This window comes from Salvelinus namaycush, chromosome 35 (genome assembly GCF_016432855.1).
Source record: "Salvelinus namaycush isolate Seneca chromosome 35, SaNama_1.0, whole genome shotgun sequence".
Taxonomy (NCBI): domain Eukaryota; kingdom Metazoa; phylum Chordata; class Actinopteri; order Salmoniformes; family Salmonidae; genus Salvelinus; species Salvelinus namaycush.
The window spans coordinates 8,597,395-8,624,557 of NC_052341.1; the positions used below are offsets into that span (position 1 = coordinate 8,597,395).

At 40.9% G+C, this 27,163-nt stretch overlaps 1 protein-coding gene across 1 annotated transcript in view; it reads right to left on the reverse strand.

Moving 5' to 3' along the window:
* Nucleotides 1-27,163, reverse strand: part of LOC120029385 (CUB and sushi domain-containing protein 1-like) — a 328,206-nt gene that overhangs the window by 239,428 nt on the left and 61,615 nt on the right. The window contains 1 exon segment of the mRNA XM_038974609.1: nucleotides 24,816-24,928. Within this exon segment, the coding sequence (XP_038830537.1) occupies nucleotides 24,816-24,928 (113 nt within the window).

A 27,163-nucleotide genomic window follows, 5' to 3' on the forward strand; every position in this document is an offset into this window, starting at 1 on the left:
CTTTATTTAAAGAATGAACACTGAACAAAACAAACAAAATAACAAAACGAACCGTGAAGCTAATATGGCTAGTGCAGACAGGCAACTAAGCATAGAATAAGAACCCACAAAACCAAAAGGGAAAATGGCAACCTAAATATGATCCCCAATCAGAGACAACGATAAACAGCTGCCTCTGATTGGGAACCAATTCAGGCCACTTTAGACATACATATGCCTAGACTTACCAACAACCCTAGACATACAAAAAACCCTAGACAATACAAAACAAGCATACCCACCCTCGTCACACCCTGACCTAACCAAAATAATAAAGAAAACATAGAGAACTAAGGTCAGGGCGTGACATGCGCCGAATACAACTGGTGTAGACTTTACAGTGAAATGCTTGCTTACAAACCTTTCCCAATGATGTAGAGTAAAATAACGTTATATTGATATATTCAAAGAATAGAATAAGCCTTTGGGTAAACAAACTATCAGAGAAGCTACTATTTTATTGGACAGTACACACTGGGCACAAACTGGTTGAATCAACATTGTTTCAACGTAATTTGTCAACTTATTGTGATGTGGAATCTATGTGGAAAACACATTGAATTTGATTTTGAGGGTGACATTTCAACCACAGGATTATGTCATTGTGGTCACCAAATTTCAACATAAACAAACATTGTATAAAATATGTTGAATTTGTACCTTTAAAACAACGTCAGATCTTCAACGTTATTTCCACTATCAGCAATAGGCTGGGCAGCACCTTACTGAATTGATCTAGCAATCTACAGGAGGCCTTTGGTCTCCCATGCAGGGTTTTGATCAAGCCCAGCCCTGCATAGCTATGATATTTGTCACTGACTATTACCAATGTGCTATCATGAGAATGATTGTTGAAAGATCTCCAAACTAAATTGATTCACTGATGCTATCAAATTAATTCCAAAGGGTAGTTTTAACAGAGCAAATGAAATGTGACCATACTTTATCACTTATATATCATCAATGATGCTATTTACACTGTATGTTGGATTCACAAACAACAATCTAAGTTAAAGAATAGGACTAAATCAAATCAAACTTCAAAGTGCATTTAAAGTTAGATTTAATTTAATTTAGTCCTATTGTTTAACTTAGATCTTTGGTTGAGTTGGGGACGTGAATCCAACATTAATTTGTAGACAAACTGGAATTAAAGCCAGACTAAGTCAGTGGCACATATGGAACTATTCAAGCAGAAGATAGATATCATTCAAATTTTGATATTTGGCTGCATTGACAACCAAACAATTCAATATCACTTTTGAAATACAATGAAAAGCATAAAGTTAATGCTAACATACAAACTAATGTAACATTCAACCTTAAAATGACTAACACATCCATGGCCACATTTTAAGGTTACTGTAACTATAAATGTCTTATGTAATCATATAAAGCATGCATGTACCCCCTAAGGTCGATGTCCGCGCCCCACGGAAATCTCATTAGCATAATACAAACATCCCCATCAAAATCCGTCAGTTTAAGCTAGAGATATCTGTTTTTTTGTATTGGATGCGTCTCAATCCACCGCATCCGCCTATGTCGCAATTCCGCATCTGCAGTGAAAGGTGAGTGAGGTAGAGCAGTGTTTTTCAGACCATGAGACATCCCGAAAATCTGGCTTTTGGCCTACAAACTATTATGACCCTTCTATGGAAAGGTGGTGTTCTCTGTTTTGCTCTACGACCCCCACAAGTGTCTTGGGACTCGTCTTTAAGTTGGTACAGCCGATCTGCCAACTTCTGTCTGTAGCGTCCAAACAGTTGGGCTACACACTAATGTGACACATCTGTGCAAAGGTGAGACTTTCACAAACACGTACATGTTGGTTGTTTTTTCCCCACAGTCCTCACGAGACTTGTCTGAAGGTCCCCTGGTACCAGTTGAAAAAATTCATGGAAGTACAGTAGTTTAGTAGAACCCTCCCCCTACCTCCCCCGGCTTAGACAGGGTTTAGACTGTCTAAGCTATCTGTTCTTCCATGTAGTGAATCTGTTATTCAATGCGTTTGTATGGGCTTATACAAACCCACAATTTGCATTGTGTCCCATCACCCTCCACCCGCCAACCCCCTCTTTTACGCTGCTGCTACTCTCTGTTTATCATCTACGCATAGTCACTTTAGCTATACCTACATGTACATATTACCTCAATTAGCCCGACTAACCGGTGCCCCCGCACATTGACTCTGTACCGGTACCACCTGTATATAGCCTCGCTACTGTTATTTTCACAGTAATTTTACTGTTTATCTATTGTTTACCTAATACCATTTTTTTGCCTTAAAAATTGCACTGTTGGTTAGGGCTTGTAATTAAGCATTTCACTGTAAGGTCTACACCTGTTGTATTCGGAGCATGTGACTAATAAACTTTGATTTGATTTAATAGCAATAAGGCCCAAAATAATTTTTCATCAAATAATTTCTTTATTGATTTTTTTTGTACTTCAAGGGGTCTTAAAATTCAAAACAAAAAGCTAAATTATCCTTGGTATGACCTTCTTAAAACAATTCCATTTAGTTTAGTATAACCCCCCCTCCCCCGGCTTAGACAGGGCTTAGACTTTTATGGGTTCAGATAGCACGTATAGGTCGTCACAGGTCTGTGGAGATCTTCACAATTGCTGTAATAATCTGCACAGAATATCGAACGGCACTGATCACTTGCACCATGTACAGTGCATTCGTAAACTATTCAGACCCCTTCCCTTTTTCCACATTTTGTTACGTTACAGCCTTATTCTAAAATAGATTCAATAAATGTTTTCCCTCATCAATCTACACCCAATAACCCATAATGGCAAAGCAAAAACACGTTTTTAGAATGTTTTGCTAATTTATAAAAATAAAAAAAATAAAAAACGGAAATACATTATTTACATAAGTATTCAGACCCTTTGCTATGAGACTCGAAATTGAGCTCAGATGTATCCTGTTTCCATTGACCATACTTGAGATGTTTCTACAACTTGATTGGAGTCCCCATGTGGTAAATTCAATTGATTGGACATGATTTGGAAAGGCACACACCTGTCTATATAAGGTCCCACAGTTGACAGTACATGTCAGAGCAAAAACCAAGCCATGAGGTTGAAGGAATTGTCCATAGAGCTCCGAGACAGGATTGTGTCGAGGCATAGATCTGGGGAAGGGTACCAAAACAATTCTGCAGCATTGAAGGTCCCCAAGAACATAGTGTCCTCCATCATTCTTAAATGGAAGAAGTTTGGAACCACCAAGACTCTTCCAAGAGCTGGCCAACCCAGCCAAACTGAGTAATCGGGGGAGAAGGGCCTTGGTCAGGGAGGTGATCAAGAACCCGATGGTCACCCTGAAAGAGCTCCAGAGTTCCTCTGTGGAAATGGGAGAACCTTCCAGAAGGACAACCATTTCTGCAGCATTCCACCAATCAGGCCTTTATGATAAAGTGGCCAGACGGAAGCCACACCTTAGTAAAATACCAAGCGTCACATCTGGAGAAAACCTGGCACCATACCTACAGTGAAGCATGTTGGTGGCAGCATCATGCTGTGGGGATGTCTTTCAGAAAATAGCTGTGCAGTGACGCTCCCCATCTAACCTGACAGCGAAGAATGGGAGAAACTCCCCAAATACAGGTGTGCCAAGCTTGTAGCTTCATACCCAAGAAGATGCGAGGCTGTAATCGCTGCCAAAGGTGCTTCAACAAAGTACTGAGTAAAGGGTCTGAATAGTTTTAAAAATCTATATGTATTTGCAGAAATGTCAACAAAAATCTGTTTTTACCTTGTCATTATGGGTTATTGTGAGTAGAATGATGACAGAAAAAAAACAATGCAATCCATTTTTGAATAAGGCTGTAACGTAACTAAATGTGGAAAAAGTGAAGGGGTCTGAATATTTCCCGAATGCACTGTGCTTTTAATGTAATCTCAACTGCAATCCAGGTCATTTGGTTCCGCTATTAGATGAAGCACAGTTATAACACATGCATCTGTTGTATAAATAAACAAAATATCTGACATTGTATTAACATTTGAACTTTGCTGTGTTTTTAAATGGTTGAATGCGCAGTGATAGACATTTGGGTGACAAGTAAACAAAAAATCAGACATTGTTTTTCCATTGGAATTTGCTGGAGCTTGGAGATGGTTGAAAGCATAGTGATAACACATTGGAAATTCAACTAACTTCTGGCTGTCTTTTTGAATGGATGATTATAGGTTGTAATCTCATTGATCAACATCTCAACCAAATATTACTCAATTATACACATTAAAATGATGCGGTGTGCGCAGTGGGTATTTTGTTTAAATTTAATGAGTGGTTGAATAGTTTAAGTTAAAATGCCATGATATGCATGTCAAACAATCTTGAAAATAATAGTTAATTGACAGCCCAATTTAGTCATCCACATACATTCATGTCATCTGATTAGCAGCAGTGAGTGGATAATGAAAAAATAGAAAAAGCCACCTCATCGTTTTCAGCTGTCCCCAAGTCCCTGTGGCCATATTTTAAATTCACAAGAGGTTATAGCTCTCTGGAAAATGATTGCTGCTGTTTATCCTTCTTAATTAAGCAAAGGCTTTAATTCACTGTGTTGACATGGGATATTAGTGTGTGGAGTTTTCAAAGGAGGGCTGGAGGGTCTGAGTCCTGGCATCTCTTGCGTCCCTAGTGGAAAGCTGTCATTTACGGGGAGTTACTTGATTGCTTATTAGGTTTGGGAGTGCCCCGAGAATGGACGATTAGTAGAGCCAGAGTAAAGCCATGCAGAGAGGTTGGTAGGTGTTCAGATCCCAACACCTCCCAAAATACCTGGCACATTAATGTAAAGGTCAGCTGGTGCATATTGCTTGGGCCTACTCTAGGAGAACTAAAAGACAGACATTTGGATGTATAAACTCCACAATGTTGTTCCAAATAGTTTTTTTGTCATAATTTCTGAATTATAGAAACATTAACTTTTTGGGTAGAACTGTTGAAGATAAACAAGGCTATTGAGGTATTTTAGAGAGAAAAGGGAGTTCAGTGATTAGCACTGAATATATTACACTCTTTAATCTTTGGTCAGTATGATGAAGAGCTTGGGATCGAATGGGGTGACAAGAATACAAGTAGCCCCTTTATGTCTGGGTGAAAGAACTTCCTGAGAATCCCTAATCACCTGGCATTGATAACACCAGCGTTAGAATGTTTTAAAAGCTTGCTGTCTAAAAAGAACACTCCAAAGGTGCTGTCTAGGCCCTCAGGGCAAAGGAGGTGGATGGTCCTTAGAATATCAAGCCACCTCAGATTGGAGCTGACTGAAGAAATCATCCACAGCTCAATGCCCTCTGCACTCAAGATGGTCTCTGCGAATGGAACTAAAAATAAAAAAATTCCCTCAGGTCTCCTCAGGTCTACCTCCTGTCAAAGGTAGACCTGACTTCTCATACCACTTGTTGTCTGACTGCAGGGAAGGAATAGGGAAGGTATTTTCTGTTTAATAAAAAAAGATTGAGCTGCCACATTTAGAAGAAAGAAAACTTCAGATTACTCCATATATGTGGCCACAGGCAAGCTATTTCTATCCACAAATTTTGCCACAAAGCTGAAGCTGCAGGGCACTGGCAGTATATTAAATAATCCGATTTACACTCCTCTTCCACTTTTTAGGAAAATCGAGGTGGCTTCTCAGATTGACTACTGTACGATACATTGGAGTATATCAACTGCCTGATATGCTGGAGTTTATTATATAAAATGCTGCTACAACTTTGATCATCAGAAATGTAGGTCAAGGGATTGAATGGGAATTCACTTTTTTTTAAAGTATTGGTGTCACGGATCCCTCCAGAACTTTCATTACGCACACCTGTCCCCTATTCCCACTGATTAGAACTTGTATAAGTGTGCCCTTTGGTTTCCATTGGGCGGTCGATTGTTCCAATGTCCGTTGGTCGTGTGAGTACCTGTGCTATGTTTTGGCTTTCGTGCTGTGTATATTGTGCAGATGATTATGGGTCTCATCACGTGTGATAATCATTGTGTGATTGTGTATTTATTTGAGGTACTCTTCACTCTTTTGTTTGGGTCTCAACACTGTGTTTTGTATAGTGTTTGTTTGGTCTTCGTCCCCGTGCCTGTATATGGCACGCTGTAATTTGGGTAAATAAAAACCCTTATTACGCATTCCTGTGCCTGTCTCCCGATCCCTTTATACCAGCGTGACAATTGGATGATAAAATATGTCAAGATGTTACTATTCCATTATGGATGTCTGTTTGTCATGCGAGTCATTGGAAATAAACAAGGTATATCTTCAAAATATGTTTAATTATCAAGTCCTTGCATCCGTAATGACGCTCTGTCGAGGGGTTACATTTCCCCTTCCCCTGTGTTTTGGCTCTATTCAATTAGACAAGTTATAGATATCTACATGTTTGTTTTTGCTTTACCTGATTTCATACTCAGCTGTTCCATTTTTTTAATGTGGTTTAACTAATGTATAGGTTACTACAAACCAAAACTTAAAAACATTACCAAAAGCTTTTGACTCGGGACTGGTACCCCCTGTTGTAACGATATTCGTCTTCGGAAGATGAGGAATCATCGGACCAAAGCGCAGCTTCGTAAGTGTTCATGTTATATTTATTAAAACAGAACACTAAACAAAATAACAAAGAGAAAGGACGAAAAAAGAAACAGTCCTGTAAGGTGCAGCAACACAAAACAGAAAACAACTACCCACAAAACCAACATGGAAAATGGCAACCTAAATAGGCTCCCCAATCAGAGACAACGAGAAACAGCTGTCTCTGATTGGGAACCAATTCAGGCCACCATAAACCTACATAACCCTAGACCATACAAAATCCCCATAGATAAACAAAAACCCTAGACAAGACAAAAACCCCTAGACAATACAAAAACTAAACAAACCACCCTTGTCACACCCTGACCTAACCAAAAAATAAAGAAAACAAATATAACTAAAGTCAGGGCGTGACACCTGTATATAGCCTCGTTATTGTTATGTACATTTCTTGCGTTACTTTTTGATTAGATTTTTTTTCTTCTCTACTTTAGTTTATTTAGTAAATATTTTATTAACTCTATTTCTTGAACTGCATTGTTGGTTAAGGGCTTGTAAGTAAGCATTTTCACGGTAAGGTCTACACCTGTTGTATTCGGAGCATGTGACAAATAAAATTTGATTTGCTTTGATCTGATCTAAGGAGTGCATTGTGTGTTTCTTCCTCTTAACTATTCATGTATTTATTTTGCAGAGAAAGTGTCAAAATGATCTCTTCTTTGGGTGCTACTTTTCCAAAGGAAACAAGATCTAAACAGAGGATACAGAGCAATACACGGATTAATATTGCTTTTGTCAAAGTGTTTAGTCTTTTGATATAATTGGAATGGTGTCCTAAAGCAAGCATACAAATAAGGAAGTGATGTGGTAAAGTAGATCTTAAAGGGAGAGGATGGGGGGTGGGTGGGTGGGGGTGCTGTCTGGGGTGGTTTGTGAATATCTCTAAAGGGCTTTAATCCTGAGCCAAGATCCAGATATAATCAGCTCGTAGCATTGATTTTTCATTGAAACAAAGTAACTTCTTCCACATAAAGCAATTGCAAAACCCAGTGGACCCGTTTCTGTGACAAATATGCCAGGCCCTTGTTTTTGTTGCCAGGGAAAATATTAAGCAATGTAGAGTATAACTGGTGCATAACATTAGTGCCACTGTAAAGCAACAATCCTCTAGTGTCGTTTATCTCGTTCAATTTAGAATCTAGTTCAATACGCGTCTAATCACAGTTGCTCTGAGGAGTGCATTACAACAGATAATCAGAAAAATATATATATATATATATTTTCCCAATAAAGTGCTTCATTTCTAATTATTTTTATGTGGTGTCCCAGCTCAAATAGCCCAAGTATATTTTAATTCTCCAGATCAGTCTATGCGTAGCTGATAAGAATATTCATTTCCTCCACTCTTCCATGACTAAGTCCACGACTCTACAAGCTAAATCAGGTAGCGATAAGATGTTAGCTTACGGAGAGGGTTTACACTGGGGATTTGTGTGTTTACTCAGAATGCAATGCAAGTGAGTACACACCCTGGTCTCCATTTGCAGCGGATCCATTTCCAACAGGGTCACTACGTACATATACATTAAGACCGCTGTCCATTAGGCCTTCCCATCTGACATCTCTTTCAGACTAACAGACTCTCTGAGTTGCTTTCAGAATTCACTTCAATTCCCAGAGTCCACTTGTCGCTGGAAGTAATGGATTATTAACGCAGACGCGGCAGAATGTTATCTTTACTGTATTATACTGTATATCTTTTGACATGTTGGTGTCTTTAAAATATGTTCTTTGGAACTGGCTTCAGTGAAATGACTGAAATTACATCATTTTGTGTCAACACAGACAGTTTTGATGAGAAATGATACACAAATGTTAAGTTATTAATTTATACTGAATACAAACATTATTCACCTCTGTTTAGCTATCATCCCTTCAACACACCACTGTAGTCTATGAATCAACACCAGTCAACCACTCTGTCCTATCAGGAATATGGCTCACTTCCTTATTTCCCAAATGTCACCCTTGCTCAAACATTGATTGCCTCTGGCATCAATATTACAATCAACCAGTACCCGGAACACTTAATTAACCACATTTGGACCTGACACTTGACAACCTAGTGTACCTTGTAAAGGATTTCAAAGTGTTCTGAGACGTATGAGACATTGCATTCATGATTATAAAGGTGTAATGTTTAATTATGTTTAATTTAATCGTACATTTAATTAGACCTTTTGAAATCCAGTGCTTTTACATTACAACAATAAAGTACCAAGGTGTTCCTGAAATATTTAAAATATATCCTTTGTAGGTACAGTAGGTAATACTTTTATGGTGAGTTTAAAGGGAGATGTGATGAATATATGGAATCAGAGTACTTAGCACTATACAGACTCAAATTGAAGGGTGTTTGTGTCAACTTTCCTTGCATCTAATTGACTATACCTGTCAGTTAAATGCAACAGCATAACTCATTCTAAAAGTCTAAGATATCAGCTTCCATTAATTTTCTCTCCGAGTTTTAAAGATGATGCAGGTCAATGGTGATCAAACCATTTAACTGATTTCGTAATACTCACCAGACAGCAAAACAGATCTGTTATATATATTCTGTACTTTTTATGGCTGAATACTTTTTGGTCATTTATTAAAAAGTATTATTAATAAGCCCATGATATTTAAATGAGAGAGTAGCAAAGAGTGGAGGGTGGTTCAGACTGTGAGGTTGTACAGTCATGCTTTATTGCAGAAAAATATGTTTGACCAGATGTCAGGAATTTGATCGATTTGAGTATTTAGAAGTGCCATTGAGCCTGCACGAAAATCAACACAATCTTGTTTTAACCAACACTGCCCTGTGCAAGAGGTACTGTGTTTGACATGACTGATCCATTTATTTTTTAATGCTGTTTTATCTCGCAGTAGAAAGTTAAATGTTTGTTAATGTGGGAGGAAATTATGGAAGATCTTCCATAAGGATAAATCTGGGAGATAATTCTGTCAGAAAGGCACTTAAAAAAATCTAAACAACTGCAGGATATCTTTCTTTATCTTCATGGGGAACATCTTAAACGTTTCAGACATCAATTGTCCTTTTTATTTTTGGATAATGTTATAGAAAATTGTAAGAAGTGGTTATGCTTGGCAGGCTATCAAGTAATACTACAGAATCAATGTTTATAAGTAGCCTTCAGGCTTGGAAAAATTATAATTTAAAAATAAAATGGCAAAAAAAAATGTGCTCCTTTTTGTGGGCCGAGGCCTCCCCAGAAACGTTCCAAAACATCTGTCTTTTGAGTATAGAATAAGTCATAAACACATAATTAATCGTGAAGGTTATGACAATAAGTCAATAATTCAATAATTAAGCATGGCACACTGTAGATGTCATATTTCGGGCTATTATTTACATTAATGTAGAGGGGCCACCCAGCAGACAGAGAAAGAAATGCACTTAGACTACGGATCCCACACTGCTTATATTTCTATGTTGGCCTGGTATGGTTCCCAATCAGAGGCAGCTGTTTATCGTTGTCTCTGATTGGGGATCATATTTAGGCAGCCATTTTCCCTTTGTGCTTTGTGGGATCTTGTTTTTGTGTAGTGCCTGTTAACACTGCAATTTCTTCACGGTTAGTTTGTTTTCTGTATTTGTTTTGGTGAATTTCTTTGATTAAAACTCTACGCACGCTGTGCCTTGGTCCAATCATTCTAATGATCGTGACACTCCAGCTGCGTACCTCCTCTAGCACCAGGGTCAGCTCATTCTCAAATGCTGTTTTTTGCCATCATTGTAAGCCTGCCACACACACACTATACGATATATTTATTAAACATAAGAATGAGTATGAGTTTTTGTCACAACTCTGCTCGTGGGAAGTGACAAAGAGCTCTTATAAGACCAGGGCACATATAATAATAATCAATACCTTTGCTCTTTATTTAGCCATCTTACATATAAAACCTTATTTGTTCATCAAAAATTGTGATATATATATATTTTTGAAGTCCTCAACAATAGTATGGGGCTTGCCTGTCCTAGCCACTCAGTAGCTCACCATATAAGAGGGTTCTAGCCCCTTCTTATTAATGGTATCTGTTGCTTTTATACGTCTTACTACTCTAAAATTGTCTTTATTCTCACTCAAAAACTCCCGTGGCTTATTTTTCAAAATGTCATGTTTCGTTTCTAAATGTCTGCGCAAGAGTAAAGGTTTCCCGTGAGAGAGTAACGCTTAATGTGATTGGATGTTAATTATTTGACTAGGCTACCTGTATTTGACATTGTGTTGTTATTTCGCTGAACACTAGATGGTTTCATTTTATTCTTAGCAGTGAAACGAGGCTACTCAGGCAAGAAAAAAACTTCACCTAAATGTTTAGCCCCGTTGGAAAATATAAATGTACTGTTTAAAAAAAAAAAAATGTGAATCACGTTTTTATTTGGCGTATCCCCGACGGCATTGCGCGTACCTCTAGGGGTATGCGTACCCCAGTTTGGTAATACCTGACGTACACTAAGACATTGTTGGCAGAATAGATGGATGCAGTTCAATGCATGATTACTATAATTCACCAATACATTTCTTGGTAGTCCAAAAAATATTGCTATCAGGTTATAAATCACAGCTGACCTGGTACATTGTTTGCTGCCTCCATTCGGGATGCACTGTTTCAGTTTCAATGACTCAATATTCTGGACAAAAACAGATGAATGTAACTAAGACTGGGAATGTTGATACAATCAAATTAGCAAGGGCAATGATCACAAGTCAGTCATAACGTGGCTAATAGGCTAGCGTATCTATTTTTGTAGCAAGCTAACAACACAGAGCCTAACATTAGCTAGATGGCTAGCTGCTAGGAAGATGTCATGCCATGCCATTGGAGGAGTGGGTGAGTTTTTCCACTCAGTGGCTATACACAGCTAGAGATGCAGGTGTCATTTGGTTAGCTAGCAAGAACTTGAAAGACTGTTATCCAGTTAGCATATCTCTTGCATTTGCAAATTTACTCTGGCTATCTACTCCGATGTCAGAGCATCCTCGTCTAAGTGTGCCAGAGCGCAGAACAACTGATGAATTTACGAACGTGCAACACCCGCTGAATATGACCAGTGTCAGTAAACCAATAAAAAAAATAAAAAAAAATAAGTAATAGTTAGTCAAGAATGCTCTAGACAGCATGTAAACAGCCTAACCAGCTATGCTACGGTGAGAAAACAATATTCAGAGTGAGGTGTTCTCTTATTTGTGTATGGAAGTAGCTAGCTACCAAGCTAGCCAACTTTAGCCAGTTAGCTTGGGTGTGTCGTGACGTGACAATCATTCATCTGATGACTGTTATTTATTTTATCAGCTAACTATGTTTAATTGATACTCGATTAAATTAATCATGTAACAATTAACTCATTAGGAATTTGGGGCACTACGGGAAAAGTTGTTTAACCTCTTTCAGCTAGGGGGCAGAATTTTTATGTTTGGAAAAATAACGTTCCCAAGGTAAACAAACTATTTCTCAGGTCCAGATGCTAGAATATGCATATAATTGACAGATTAGGATAGAAAACACTCTAAAGTTTCCAAAACTGTCAAAATATTGTCTGTGAGTATAACAGAACTGATTTTGCAGGCGAAAACCTGAGGAAATCCAACCCGGAAGTGCCTTTTATTTGGAAAAATCCCTGTTCCGTTGCCTGCCCCTCCTCCATTTAAAGGGGTATCAACCAGATTCCTTTTCCAATGGCTTCCTCAGGCTGTGACCAGGCTTTAGACATAGTTTCAAGCTTTTATTTCGAAAAATGAGCGAGATTTTTCAAAACGCGTCAGGTGTCCTTTGATTAGTTCCTGCGCGCGAGAGATGTAGCTCAACATTTTCTTTCTCTGTAGTATTGAATAGGTTACCGTCCGGTTTAAATATTATTGATTATGTATGTTAAAAACAACCTGAGGATTGATTATAAAAAATGTTTGACATGTTTCTACGAACATTATGGATACTTTTTGGAATTTTCGTCTGCCTTATAGGACCGGAACGAGCCTGTGGTTTTCTGAACATAATGCGCAAACCAAATGGCGTTTTTTTGGTTATAAAACTAATCTTTATCGAACAAAAAGAACATTTATTGTGTAACTGGGAGTCTCGTGAATGCAAACATCCGAAGATTATCAAAGGTAAGCGATTAATTTTATTGCTTTTCTGACTTTCGTGACCAAGCTAATTTGCGGCTAGCTGTTCTTACTGTTTTGTCTAGTGATTGATAAACTCACAAACGCTTGGATTGCTTTCGCTGTAAAGCATATTTTCAAAATCTGACACGATAGGTGGATTAACAACAAGCTAAGCTGTGTTTTGGTATATTTCACAATTATAAATATTTTTAGTATTATTTTTGAATTTGGCGCTCTACAATTCAGCGGTTGTTTACGAAAATGATCCCGCTAAAGGGATCCGTGCGGCAAGAAGTTAATGAGTTGCCATCTCCCGAATTAACTCAAGAATATATAGATATCATAACAGTCACTAATTAATCATTTCCTCATATCAGTCTCATTCTGAATGTCGTAGACTTTGTAAATCTGCACAAACCCGGGTCTCACTGATCATTCCGTACCACACATATTGATTTGATTATTTATTTACTAAATAAATTATTCACTAAATGATAACATAGGATACACACACGGTATAGGTTATTGATTGGAAAATAATACGACAACAGCAAGTCCCTAGCGGACTAACACAATATGACACTTGTTACGCAAGATGGAGATTTAAAAAGAGAGCGAGAGAGAGAGAGAGAGCGAGAGAGAAAGAGAAGCAACACTTGGATACATTTGTAAACTACGCTTAGTTTAGCCCTAATACCTTGCCCCAAACTGCTGTTCCTTTGGGTAAGAAGTAATGTAACGATGTACTTACGTGTTGAAGGTCTTCCTCGTGTATCTCTGTTGGGCCCTCTTCAGATGGCCTTGTCTTTCATTCTCACAGGAGAGTCATGGCAGTTGCTTGTTTGGGACAAGCATGCATTGGCAGTCAAGATGCAGAAGGACGAGGAAGCTACAATTCCCCATTTATCTGTGCAATTTTGATGGCCAACTAGCTCAAAAAGTTTGAGAGGGTTTATCTAATGTTCCTTCATTAGATTTTAGCTCATCTTGCTCTGGCTAACATTAGTTGTTGATCTTTTTGTTGATGTGCATAACTGAGGGAGAGAGAGCCTACCTTTTCATGGTTGTTTGATTAATAGGACTGTAAAGTTCCAAAATGTAAGAGGACTCCCATGGTGTTTACATATTTGCAGAAATTCATTTGTGTATTTTTTGGCTTTTGGCGAATGCGTTCTAATGATCTAAAGTCGTGCTGTTGCAACTTCCTGTAAACACAGTGTAGTTCAAAGTGAATGATGGCAGGCCCGTGTGGCAAATGGCTTGTTTGTATAAAGGCATACTGTAGCTCTGATTGGCTATAGCGCACATGTCTGTGTAGACTCCGGTCCTGGACAAGACAGACGTTTTTAGAGAGCATAGAGAGAGTAGAGTGTTACTTTATTAATCCCAATTTGGGAAATAGTTTTATCACAGCATGCATCATCAATGGAGTGTTGGGCCAGTAACCAAAAGGTTCCTGATCGAATCCTCAAGCTGACAAGGTAAAAATCTGTCGTTCTGCCCCTGAGCAAGGCAGTTAACCCACTGTTCCCCAGGCGCCCAAGACGTGGATGTCGATTAAGGCAGCTCCCCGCACCTCTCTGATTCAGAGGGATTGGGTTAAATGAGGAAGACACATTTCAGTTGAAGGCATTCAGATGCACAACTGACTAGGTATCCCATTTTCCCTTTCCCAATGACTTACAACGACAGAACACGCAACAATGACCAACACGTGATATATATTTAAAAAACAGTTTTATTTACTACAGCGTCTATTAATTGTCCAAATGCACAGCCGCTATAGAATTTTCTAAAAAGTCCCAAACATTCTAATAACTTATGAAAACGTGAACATTTCCATATCTAAGTGGTCACTTGTCAGATAATATATATATATTTTTTTAATGTCATATTCTTCCTGGGCAGATTTGAACAGATTTGAATAAGATTTCATGTTGCTAAAATGCAGTCAGTTCCCATTGAAATGCAACAATGTTTCACACATACGTTTTTTTCAAAGAGATGGCTAACAACAGCAAGCGCACCGAAATAAAAAACACAATTCCACTCATCAGATGATGATCGGTTGAAGCCTAACTTCTATTAGAAAGTTATTATTGAAAAGGGAGAAGCTAACGAGTTAGCAACAACATCCTCTTTGATAACACCTGCTCCAGCTGCTGCAAACTAGCCGACAACAAAAGCTAGCTAGCTAGACCGTGGGGAAACTACTGCTCGCTATTGCCTAGTGACCTGTTGGCCTTCAAGAAGGCAGTTTCCATACATTTTTGTAAATACGGTCCCACCCATTAAGTCAAAATGTGATTTGTTGATTCCACTGTCACTCCACAGTTTTGCCCCAATACAGTTGAATGGCAGATGCCTTTAATCTAGCTTCTGATGGCTTAGCCAATGTCTGACTTAGCTAGCTAGATGTATCTCCCCAGAGAACAGCAAAGAAAAATCCTGATTGGATCTATTTTTCTCTTCAGTGTTAACCTTTTCCTTTCCAACATAAACTGAAAAGATTAAATCAGAACATCATTGAATAATATAATTATCATTATTATTATATTATTATAATCATTATTTTATAAATCTGGTCTCGGTCTTGACTCGGTCTCGTACCCCTTGTCCCCTCCCGGTCTCGGTCTTGACTCGGTTTCACCCCCCGCAATGCGCGTTGACACGGTCGCCAGGTGTACGGTATTTCCTCCGACATATTGGTGCAGCTGTCTTCCGGGTTAAGCGGGCGTTGTGTCAAGAAGCAGTGCGGCTTGACTGGGTTGTGTTTCGGACGACGCACGGCTCTCGACCTTCGCCTCTCCCGAGGCCGTACGGGAGTTGCAGTGATGGGACAAGACTGTATCTACCAATTGGATACCACGAAATTGGGTAGAAAAAGGGGTACAACATTTTTAAACTTCAGTCAGTGTAGATAAAGGGGAGGAGACAGGTTAAATAAGATTTTTTAAGCCTTGAGACAATTGAGACATGGATTGTGTATGTGTGTCATTCAGAGGGTGAATAGGCAAGACAAAAGTGCCTTTGAATGGGTTATGGTAGTTGGTGCTAGGCGCACTGGTTTGTGTCGTGTCAAGAACTGCAACGCTCCTGGGGTTTTCACGCTCAGTTTCCTGTGTGTATCAAGAATGGTCCACCACCCAAAGGACATCCACTCAAACTTGACACAACTGTGGGAAGCATTGAAGTCAACATGGGCCAGCAAAATCGCCCTCTCCTACAACAGTGACTCTAGCCCTTACTATTTGGTCATTTGATTTCTAATTCACATCTCAAGTTAAAAGTTGGAGCCATTTGAATGACTCTGCAGAAAATAGTTGGTCCATTCAGTCACAGTTTCAAGGAAGCGTCCCTCTCTTTTTAATGCAAAATGCTACTTCCATCTATACCAGCTACTTTTTATTTTTATTTTATTTTTTAAATTTCAGTCTAAAATGTGGACAACGTGTTAGAGCTGTGCTCCCAGAGCGGAGCCAAGTGTTCTTTACACCTGCTGAATGTGAAATGTCCATGGTCCCAGATGACCCTTGAAGGTTTTTACCCCTACTGATCTGTCATGGCCTCTATGGATAGGTGAGCCCATGAGGGTCACTGTTGACTGAGCCAGGGAGTAGGACATTTAACATCATTGTGTATTTCCACTATGAGCAGAACATCAGTCTATGAGTTCAGAACTAGAGTGCTTTCATTTCTACAATTTCGGCATGGCATTTTCTGACATATACTTGAATATTATTATATATTATTGCAGCTTGGAGTGAGACAATTTGAACATAGCTACTGTATTATTGGTTATGGTATCAAATAAAAAATCCACAAAAAAGTTTAGAGAAATATAGAAATGTTGATACAGAAATGAAATGCTTTTTTCTGATGTTACAAATCCTTTCGACTTGTAGAGTTCCCTAAAGCAGCTCCCTTAGGCTGGTGGCCCAGATAGAAGGATGAGCAAAATCAGTGTAAAGGTGTGAGAAGCTTTTCAGCAACAACTTCAAACATTAACTCCAAGAGGCAGCTTGAATTTGATTGGATATGTAAGGCACTCTGTCTTGGAGTTTGTCCTTGAGAGTCGATATAAGGATCTGTCATTAAAACCACAAACACTCGGCGCTGATTGATCTGAATACCAATGTCGATTCTTCCCCATACTGTAAATACCAATACATTCACATAATGTGGAGTAATGTGTTTCTAAATTGTAGATAAAAGCTCCAAGGCTTGTGAGTGTTAAATATTCACACGCATCTTCAAGGTGTTTAACAGTATCTGTGTGCTTTTATCATTCAAATGACTTCTGTTTCATAGCTTGGCCATTAATGGGATTAGCTCACCTCACACTATTGGCCTTCCAATATGTCCAAGCCATCATTTTATTTCACAGGCGATAGTCTATCATCCTTTGAATGCTCTGCAGCACTTGATTATTGCCTCTCAGGCTTTTTTCAATATGAAATATCATTATGGCTCTAAACGAGGCTGTTGCAATATAAATACCCATGAGGTATAGAATTCCTTATAAGGTACATAACAAAAATAAGAATATCAGCAAGATGCAGCAGTAAACATCCTCCTCAAGGAAATAGTAAACAGGCCTATATTCCCCTTTAATGTAATGGGAAATTCGCTTACAGGATCCTGTTGAGAATGATCCCCTGTAAAACATTTTTTTTTTTGCGGGACTGAAATAATGGTAAATGGGGCAAATAATGCTGAGTGCTTGACTCTGGTTCTGTGGGATCTGAAACCAACGTAAATTACAGTATGTGTGGTTGTGTATCTAAGCTTAAGTGATGTAGCATGTCGCTTTTTATGCCTCCAACATTCACAGATTTACACACACCACACACCAATACATGCACATGCATAAGCTGCGACCAACTGCAATACAAAATTATAATTTTTTTGAAGGCTTAACCTTTTGGCAGTTTGTTATAAGATTAACACTGATACCGCCGTATAATTCTCTTGGCATTTAAAACAATGGGTTCCATGTTTCCTCTCCTGCTTGGTTGTATTCTCTCTGATGTTGCTGTTTGTTCCTTCTATACTCAACAAAAATATACACACAACATGCAACAATTTCAAAGACTTAACTGAGTTACAGTTCAAATAAGGAAATCAGTCAATTTAAATAAATTCATTAGGCCCTAATCTATGGGTTTCACATGACCTGCAAATCAGATATGCATCTTTTGGTCACAGATACCTTAAATAAAAAGGTAGGAGCATGGATCAGAAAACCAGTCAGTATCTGGTGTGACCACCATTTGCCTCATGCAGCACCATCTCCATCGCATAGAGTTGATCAGGCTGTTGATTGTGGCCTGTGAATGTTGTCCCACTCCTCTTCAATGGCTGTGCGAAGTTGATGGATATTGGCGGGAACTGGAACACGCTGTCATGCGTGTTGATCCAGAGCGTCCCAAACCTGCTCAATGGGTGACATGTCTGGTATGCAGGCCATGGAAGAACTGGGACATTTTCAGCTTCCAGGAATTGTGTACAGATCCTTGCGACATGGGGCCGTGCATTATCATGCTGAAACATGAGGTGATGGTGGTGGATAAATGGCACGACAATTTGCATCAGGATCTCGTCACGTTATCTCTTCCATCGATAAATGCAATTATGTTTGTTGTCCGTAGCTTATGCCTGCCCATACCATAACCCCACCGCCACCATGGGGCACTCTGTTCACAACGTTTACATCAGCAAACCGCTCGCCCACACGATGCCATACACATGGTCAGCGGTTGTGAGGCCGGTTGAACTTACTGCCAAATTCACTAAAATGATGTTGGAGGCGGCTTATGGTAGAGAAATGAACATTACATTCTCTGGCAACAGCTCTGGTGGACTATCCTACAGTCAGAATGCCAATTGCACGCTGCCTCAACTTGAGACATCTGTGGCATTGTGTTGTGTGACAAAACTGCACATTTTAGATTGGCCTTTTATTGTCCCCAGCACCAGGTGCACCTGTTTAATGGTCACGCTGTTTAATCAGCTTCTTCATATGCCACACCTGTCAGGTGGATGGATTGTTTTGGAAAAGGAGAAATGTATGTAACAAATTTGCGCACAATGAATTTCTGTGATCTTTTATTTCAGCTCATGAAACATGGTGTAACGGCTTTCTTCCTGGGATGAAGGAGAGGACCAAAATGCAGCGCGGCTAGTGTTCAACATGATTTAATAAAGAAGAGACAATAACGTGAACACTATACAAAATACAAAATAACAAATGTGAAAACCGAGACAGTCCTATCTGGTGCAGAACACAAAGACAGAAGACAACCACCCACAATCCCCAACACAAAACAAGCCACCTATATATGATTCTCAATCAGGGACAACGATTGACAGCTGCCTCTGATTGAGAACCATATTAGGCTGAACACAGAAACAGACAAACTAGACACACAACATAGAATGCCCACCCAGCTCACGTCCTGACCAACACTAAAACAAGCAACACACATAAGAACTATGGTCAGGACGTGACAGTACCCCCCTCCTGAGGTGCGGACTCCGAACGCACCCCTAAATCTCAAGGGGAGGGTCTGGGTGGGCATCTGTCCGCGGTGGCGGCTCCGGCGCAGGACGAGGACACCACTCCACCATTGTCTTTGTCCCCCTCCTTACCGTCCTTTGAGTGGCGACCCTCGCCCCCGACCCTGGTCTAGGAACCTTCACAAAGGTCCCCCCTAGATAGAGGAGACAGCTCAGGACAGAGAGGTAGCTCAGGACAGAGAGGTAGCTCAGGACAGAGAGGTAGCTCAGGACAGAGAGGTAGCTCAGGACAGAGAGGTAGCTCAGAACAGAGAGGTGGCTCAGGACAGAGGGGCGGCTCATGACTGGAGGGCGGCTCATGACTGGAGGGCGGCTCATGACTGGAGGGCGGCTCATGACTGGAGGGCGGCTCATGACTGGAGGGCGGCTCATGACTGGAGGGCGGCTCATGAGTGGAGGGCGGCTCATGACTGGCGGGCGGCTCATGACTGGCGGGCGGCTCATGACTGGCGGGCGGCTCATGACTGGCGGGCGGCTCATGACTGGAAGGCGGCTCATGACTGGAGGGCGGCTCATGACTGGAGGGCGGCTCATGACTGGCTGGCGGCTCTGGCGGCTCCTGACTGGCTGGCGGCTCTGGCGGCTCCTGACTGGCTGGCGGCTCTGGCGGCTCCTGACTGGCTGGCGGCTCTGGCGGCTCCTGACTGGCTGGCGGCTCTGGCGGCTCCTGACTGGCTGGCGGCTCTGGCGGCTCCTGACTGGCTGGCGGCTCTGGCGGCTCCTGACTGGCTGGCGGCTCTGGCGGCTCCTGACTGACGGACGGCTCTGGCGGCTCCTGACTGACGGGCGGCTCTGACGGCTCGGGACAGACGGGCGGCTCTGACGGCTCGGGACAGACGGGCGGGTCTGACGGCTCGGGACAGACGGACGGCTCTGACGGCTCGGGACAGACGGACGGCTCAGATGGCGCTGGGCAGACGGACGGCTCAGATGGCGCTGGGCAGACGGATGGCTCAGATGGCGCTGGGCAGACGGATGGCTCAGATGGCGCTGGACAGACGGATGGCTCAGATGGCGCTGGGCAGACGGATGGCTCAAATGGCGCTGGGCAGACGGATGGCTCAGACGGCGCTGGGCAGATGACCGACTCTGACCTGCTGAGGCGCACAGTAGGCCTGGTGCGTGGTGCCGGAACTGGTGGTACCGGACTGGAGACACGCACCTCAAGGCTAGTGCGGGGAGCAGGAACAGGGCACACTGGACTCTCAAAGCGCACTATAGGCCTGGTGCGTGGTACCGGCACTGGTGGTACCGGGCTGAGGGCACGCACCTCAGGGCGAGTGCGGGGAGAAGGAACAGTGTGTACAGGGCTCTGGAGACGCACAGGAGGCTTGGTGCGTGGTGCCGGAACTGGAGGTACTGGGCTGGGGCGGGAAGGTGGCGCCGGATATACCAGACCGTGCGGGCGTACTGGCTCCCTTGAGCACCGAGCCTGCCCAACCTTACCTGGTTGAATGCTCCCCGTAGCCCGTCCAGTGCGGGGAGGTGGAATAACCCGCACTGGGCTGTGTTGGCGAACCGGGGACACCATGCGTAAGGCTGGTGCCATGTACACCGGCCCGAGGAGACGTACTGGAGGCCAGATATGTTGAGCCGGCTTCATGGCACTTGGCTCAATGCTCAATCTAGCCCGCCCAGTGCGGGGAGGTGGAATAACCCGCACCGGGCTATGCACACGTACAGGAGACACCGTGCGCTCTTCCGCATAACACGGTGTCTGCCCGTACTCCCACTCTCCACGGTAAGCATGGGAAGTGGGCGCAGGTTTCCTACCTGCCTTCGCCACACTACCCTTTAGCCCCCCCCCCAAGAAATTTTTGGGATTTCTTCTCGGGTTTCCGTGCTAGCCGCGTACCTTCATAACACCGGTTCCGTACTGCCTCCTCATACCACCGCTCCTGGGCTTTAGCTGCCTCCATCTCTTACCGAGAGCGGCGATATTCTCCAATGTGAGCCCAGTGTCCTTTTCCCTCCAAAATGTCCTCCCATGTCCAGGAGTCCTGTGTAGCTGGCCGCTGCTGCTGCTGTCGCTGCTGCCCGTTGCCACGCTGCTTGGTCCGGGTTAGGTGGGTGGTTCTGTAACGGCTTTCTTCCTGGGATGAAGGAGAGGACCAAAATGCAGCGCGGCTAGTGTTCAACATGATTTAATAAAGAAGAGACAATAACGTGAACACTATACAAAATACAAAATAACAAATGTGAAAACCGAGACAGTCCTATCTGGTGCAGAACACAAAGACAGAAGACAACCACCCACAATCCCCAACACAAAACAAGCCACCTATATATGATTCTCAATCAGGGACAACGATTGACAGCTGCCTCTGATTGAGAACCATATTAGGCTGAACACAGAAACAGACAAACTAGACACACAACATAGAATGCCCACCCAGCTCACGTCCTGACCAACACTAAAACAAGCAACACACATAAGAACTATGGTCAGGACGTGACACATGGGACCAACATTTTACATGTTGCGTTTATATTTATGTATCGTGTATTTTGTCTCAGAGAATATTTCCAGCAAATAATATTCAGATATTTTTTAAGTTGATTTTAAAACGTCTTCATGCTGCACTGTGCAAGAAAGGTAAAGAAATCCCTTGACAAGAGACTCAAAGGAATGATTCAAAGTGGCACATGGATTTAAATCCATCCAACCAAGCAAGGTTTGCCAACTTTAGTGCTTTGAAGACGGCATTTTATTTGTTGAAGTTAGTATTATGGGGAGCAATATCTTTAACAAACAGGAGAGGGGTTGTTCATGGGCACTTTCTCTGTACTATCTAGTACAGATTGATTCACACCTAGGTGTAACAGATAACAGGTGGGGCTCCTGTGCATTTTCCCAAGTAATCTTTTCAAAGATCATTTGAGAAAAATGACTATTTTTACATTGGTCTAATATGAGAGATGCCACTTCTTAGATTATTGTTGTCGCTCAACTTGGACTGTATTTTAAATTTAAGTGTGTGTCCCCGTAGAGCCTTAAGACTAAAAGGCTGAGTAAAATAGCATATTTGTATGCTACTGTGGACCTCTAAAATATATTTTTAATTGCAACAACATAGTAACCCAATTATTTCATATAAAGCTTATTCCTGGCATAAAGCACTATTCTGAATCTTCGAAGCTTGGTTAAATATCGGTTGGACTCTCAACCTACTTGATGGCCCAGGCTCCATTTGAAGTTTTCACTTTATGTTGGGAAATTAATTGATTTATATCTTTGGAGCAGTACCCTCATGGAGTCTGCTCACCGCTGCAGAATTTTGTCCTTGTCATTTATTTGAATCTTTCCAATAAAGGTCTAAAGAAATATACTTAATAAAATAAAAAAATATTAGTGGCAATGATTGAATTACAATGGGATCACAAAGATGAAATATTGTTTTTCATCCTCTTAATTTGCCATGATTTCAGAGCACAATGACGGCAGATAAGTCCAACTGCTTAACATAGATACTAATAATGTTCCAACACATGAAATGATGGTCCAAAAGACGTAATAATGGTTCCAAAACACGTAATATGGTTCCAAAACACGTAATAATGGTTCCAAAACACGTAATGTGGTTCCAAAACACAGCTTTTGTCTTGTCAGAACAGGTTTGTGTTCTCAATTAGCTTCAACAATAGTAAACCAATTAGCAAACATAGCTATTTCTGATTCCTAAGAACATCCGGGAGGGAAATACGCTGCAAGGTTATAAATCCATCTCACAGACACTGCTGTACCAATCAAGACTCTGCAGGCAAATAGATTACAATTACTCAAGTGTAATGGCCCATAAATCACAAACTAAGGGCTGTTGGGAAAACCTGCAGGTTGCATAGTTGGATGACATCATATCTCAATTTCAACTGCAATAAAATGAAAATGACAAACACAATGCTTCCAAAATAACTTTAGTTACCATCAATACTATCAACACTCTAGGGGTTCATTAACGCCCTCCATCATAACAATGGTTGTGACACTTTCATCAATGAAATCATAGCCTGTATCAGAATTCTCTAAAATCCAAGACAAAATCTGCAGTCAATTTCGATTTAGACTCCAATGGTTACATGGAATATCGATCTTTGTCAGCTTAAATGGAATCCATTCAGGCAACCAGAAGAAACGGCCATATTAAAACTCCATCAACCTGATGGATAGGCTATTAATGTTCTGAGAGGGCAGCCACTAATGCATAATAAAAATAAGATTTGACGTTAGCCTAGAATGCAACACAGTTCTTCTTCTATGTGGAGAAATGAAGCAAATGTAAAGATAACACAATCTTGCTAATCTTATTCATGCTGTAACATACAGCAGCTGTAGATAATTCTGAGGCAGTGGTTAGGCTAGTACTTAAATTTGATTCAAAAACAGTATGTTAAGATATCAGGAAATAGTGTTCTGATACAACCAACATTAGATTAGCCTATCATGCTTCATTATTTCATTATCACTCACAGTAAGAACTATCTCACTCTACGCACAATAAAACATAAAGTACTTCAGACATTGTCACAACCAGCAACAATTAATGTTACCAAACGAGATTGATATTCCATTTAGGGAATTGAGTTTTGGTATCCACTCAAAACCCTGTAGCAATAACAAAACTCTGAATCCCTAGAGATGAAAATGTTCAGAAGGAGGAATAAAAAAAATTTTTTTTAAAGAAAGCTTATCCTTACAAAGGTTTACGAGCAAAGTGCCATGCTCGTGCATCATTCATAGCCTAGGTCCCAGTGTCTCATGAGGGCTCATGAAGTTTGCTGCCGTGTATGCCAGCCTGAGAGATGTTTTCTTACAAGGGGGGTGAGTTGAGACTCCAGTGATATTAGACTTCATGGAAAATATATGAGATGTTGTGGTTTGTGCTGTATACTGTGTGAAACAGACTATATGGGCTTTGTAATGACCCTAGTTTGATACAGTCAGCCGAAACTCACATGAAATGCCACAGCTATCAACCACAGGTTTAATCATGTAAACTGTAAACTGAAACATGTACTTAGCAGATGAACTCTCTACACAAGGCTTAAACAGTAACCAATTGACATGTCCTGAAGAGGTGCACGTTAAGTGCACACTACTTAGCAGTGTTCATCATACGAAATGCACCCCGCTCTCTGAAAGCATATTAATATGCTGATTTTGAGACACCGATTCATGAATTACTCGATAATACAATAATAACATAGTCATTTATATATTTTATTTTCAGGATCTGTGACCCATGGGGGAATCAAACAAATGACTCTGGTGCAGCCATCACAATCCACCGCCAACTTAGCCATTGAAAGAACTCAATATAGAATAGAAAAACAAGTCAATAGTTAGACAATTACCATTTTGTTAACACAAATATTTGTTTAACCCTTTTTGTTAACCCTCTCTTACATCAATTCAGCTAGGTTTTTAATTGGAGAAATAATCAATAATAATAGGTCTTACCTTCATAAATTGCTTTAAATCCTTGTGCACTCACAGCAAAATCTGTTGTGAACCAAAGGGCCATTATTGACCCTGTGCTCACAATAGGTGATGGCAACATGAAGCCAGATAACCTGCAAAGAGAGAAATGTTACATTACATTTAGTACTTGTTATCAAATAATTAAGTACTTTGCATTATTGTTAGTGGTCTCAGATTTGTACTGTGGTCATGTCGCAAATGTGAACCGTTTTCATAGAAAGACAGTTTTCATAAAATGAAACAAAATGCTTTACACTCAGCAGAAAAGGCAATGACATCAGACACACAATAACAGGGAACAAGAACAGAAGGACCATAGCATTGCTAGACCGGTTCAAGGACCCTTTAGCAAAGACCCAGCCTTCACTGGGATCAAACACAAGCACATTCTGATGAGATCGTGTCACAGAAACAGTGTAGAAATAAATCCAACTGATTTTCCCTGGACGCTTACATCTCTAGTGTCCACATTCAATTATAGATAAAGCTTCCCAAAATGTGTATAGCTGCGTGTGGGGCACTCACAACTTTCTATTTCCTAGAGCCAGTACAGACGGGTCAGATTCTACTTAAAAAATGGCCGTCCTGTACTTGTTGTACCGACCCATTAATGCACATGCCAAGATAATTAGGCTGCCAAAAATAAGTAGAGTGAAAGTAGCTAATATTGCTAATTTAGCTAATGTAGCTAACTTCTAACAATCCAAAAAGTGTTACTGAACAGAGTACCAAGCAAATACATCATATTTTCTCGATAATAAGACATTGTTGATTTGTGACAATAAGATTTAGGTAAAACACCTAGTAACCTACTTCAATAGTATGGGGTCAAACAAGCTAAATTTACATTTGAATCATTTAGCAAATGCTCTTATCCAGAGCGATTTACAGGAGCGATTAGGATTAAGTGCCTTGCTCAACATATTTTTCACAGAGTCAGCTCGGGAATATGAACCAACCACCTGTTACTAGCCCAACACGCTTAACCACTAGGCTACCTGCCACCCTAGTTTGCCTATAATCTTCTTTCAACCCATCAAGCTAAGAGTTGTAAAGTCTGTAAAAAATAAGGTAGTACAGCCCTAATCCATCACGTCTATCCAATAATCATTTCACAGAAGGAGGCTTTTAATCCTTTCTCAATGACAACCATTCTCAAGGCTGATGTGAATCATACTAGTCACTGAAATTAAACGCTTACCATAGATATTTCCTAGCTACCAATGGCATCCCTCTACTTCTAGTGTAACATGTTCCCAGAATGTTGTATGCAGTTCTTGTTTCCCTAAAGTGTATACTCTGTCATGTCTTTTTTTATATACACTACCGTTCAAAAGTTTGGGGTCACTTAGAAATGTCCTTGTTTTTGAAAGAAAAGCTATTTTCCATTACAATAACATCAAATTGATCAGAAATACAGTGTTGACATTGTTAATGTTGTAGATGACTATTGTAGCTGGAAACGGCAGATTTTTATGGCGTATCTACATAGGTGTACAGAGAACCATTATCAGCAACCATCACTCCTGTGTTCCAATGGCACGTTGTGTTAGCTAATCCAAGTTTATCATTTTAAAAGGCTAATTGATCATTAGTAAACCCTTTTGCAATTATGTTGGCACAGCTGAAAACTGTTGTGCTGATTAAGGAAGCAATAAAACTGGCCTCCTTTAGACTAGTTGTGTATCTGGAGCATTAGCATTTGTGAGTTCGATTACAGGCTCAAAATGGCAGCTTCATTAAATAGTACCCGCAAAACACCAGTCTCAACATCAACAAACAACCCCAAACTTTTGAACGGTAGTGTATATACTTTTTTTTACCGATTTTCTCTCCAATTGGTAGTTACAGTTTTGTCCCATCACTGCAACTCCCGTACGGACTCGGGAGAGGCGAAGGTCGAGAGCCATGCATCCTCCGAAACACAACACTGCCAAGTCGCTCTGATTCTTGACACACTGCTCGCTTAACCCAGAATCCAGACACACCGTCCAACTGGCAACCGTGCATGTGCCTGGCTCACCACAGAAGTCGCTAGAGCACGATGGGACAAGGACATCCCGGCCAGCAAACCCTCCCCTAACCCGGACGACGCTGGGCCAATTGTACGCCGCCTCATAGGTCTCCCGGGCGCAGCCGGCTGCGAGACAGCCCGAGATCGAACCCGTATTTGTAGTGATGCCTTGTAGTGCCTTAAACCTCTGCGCCACATGGAAGATGCCTGGCAAATCTTTGATGAAGCATTCATTTTCCCATATTGTTATGTCCAGTGATGTTCCCTCTTATACTTGTTCTGCATGCCATTTCGTGTTTATCTAATTTAAAAC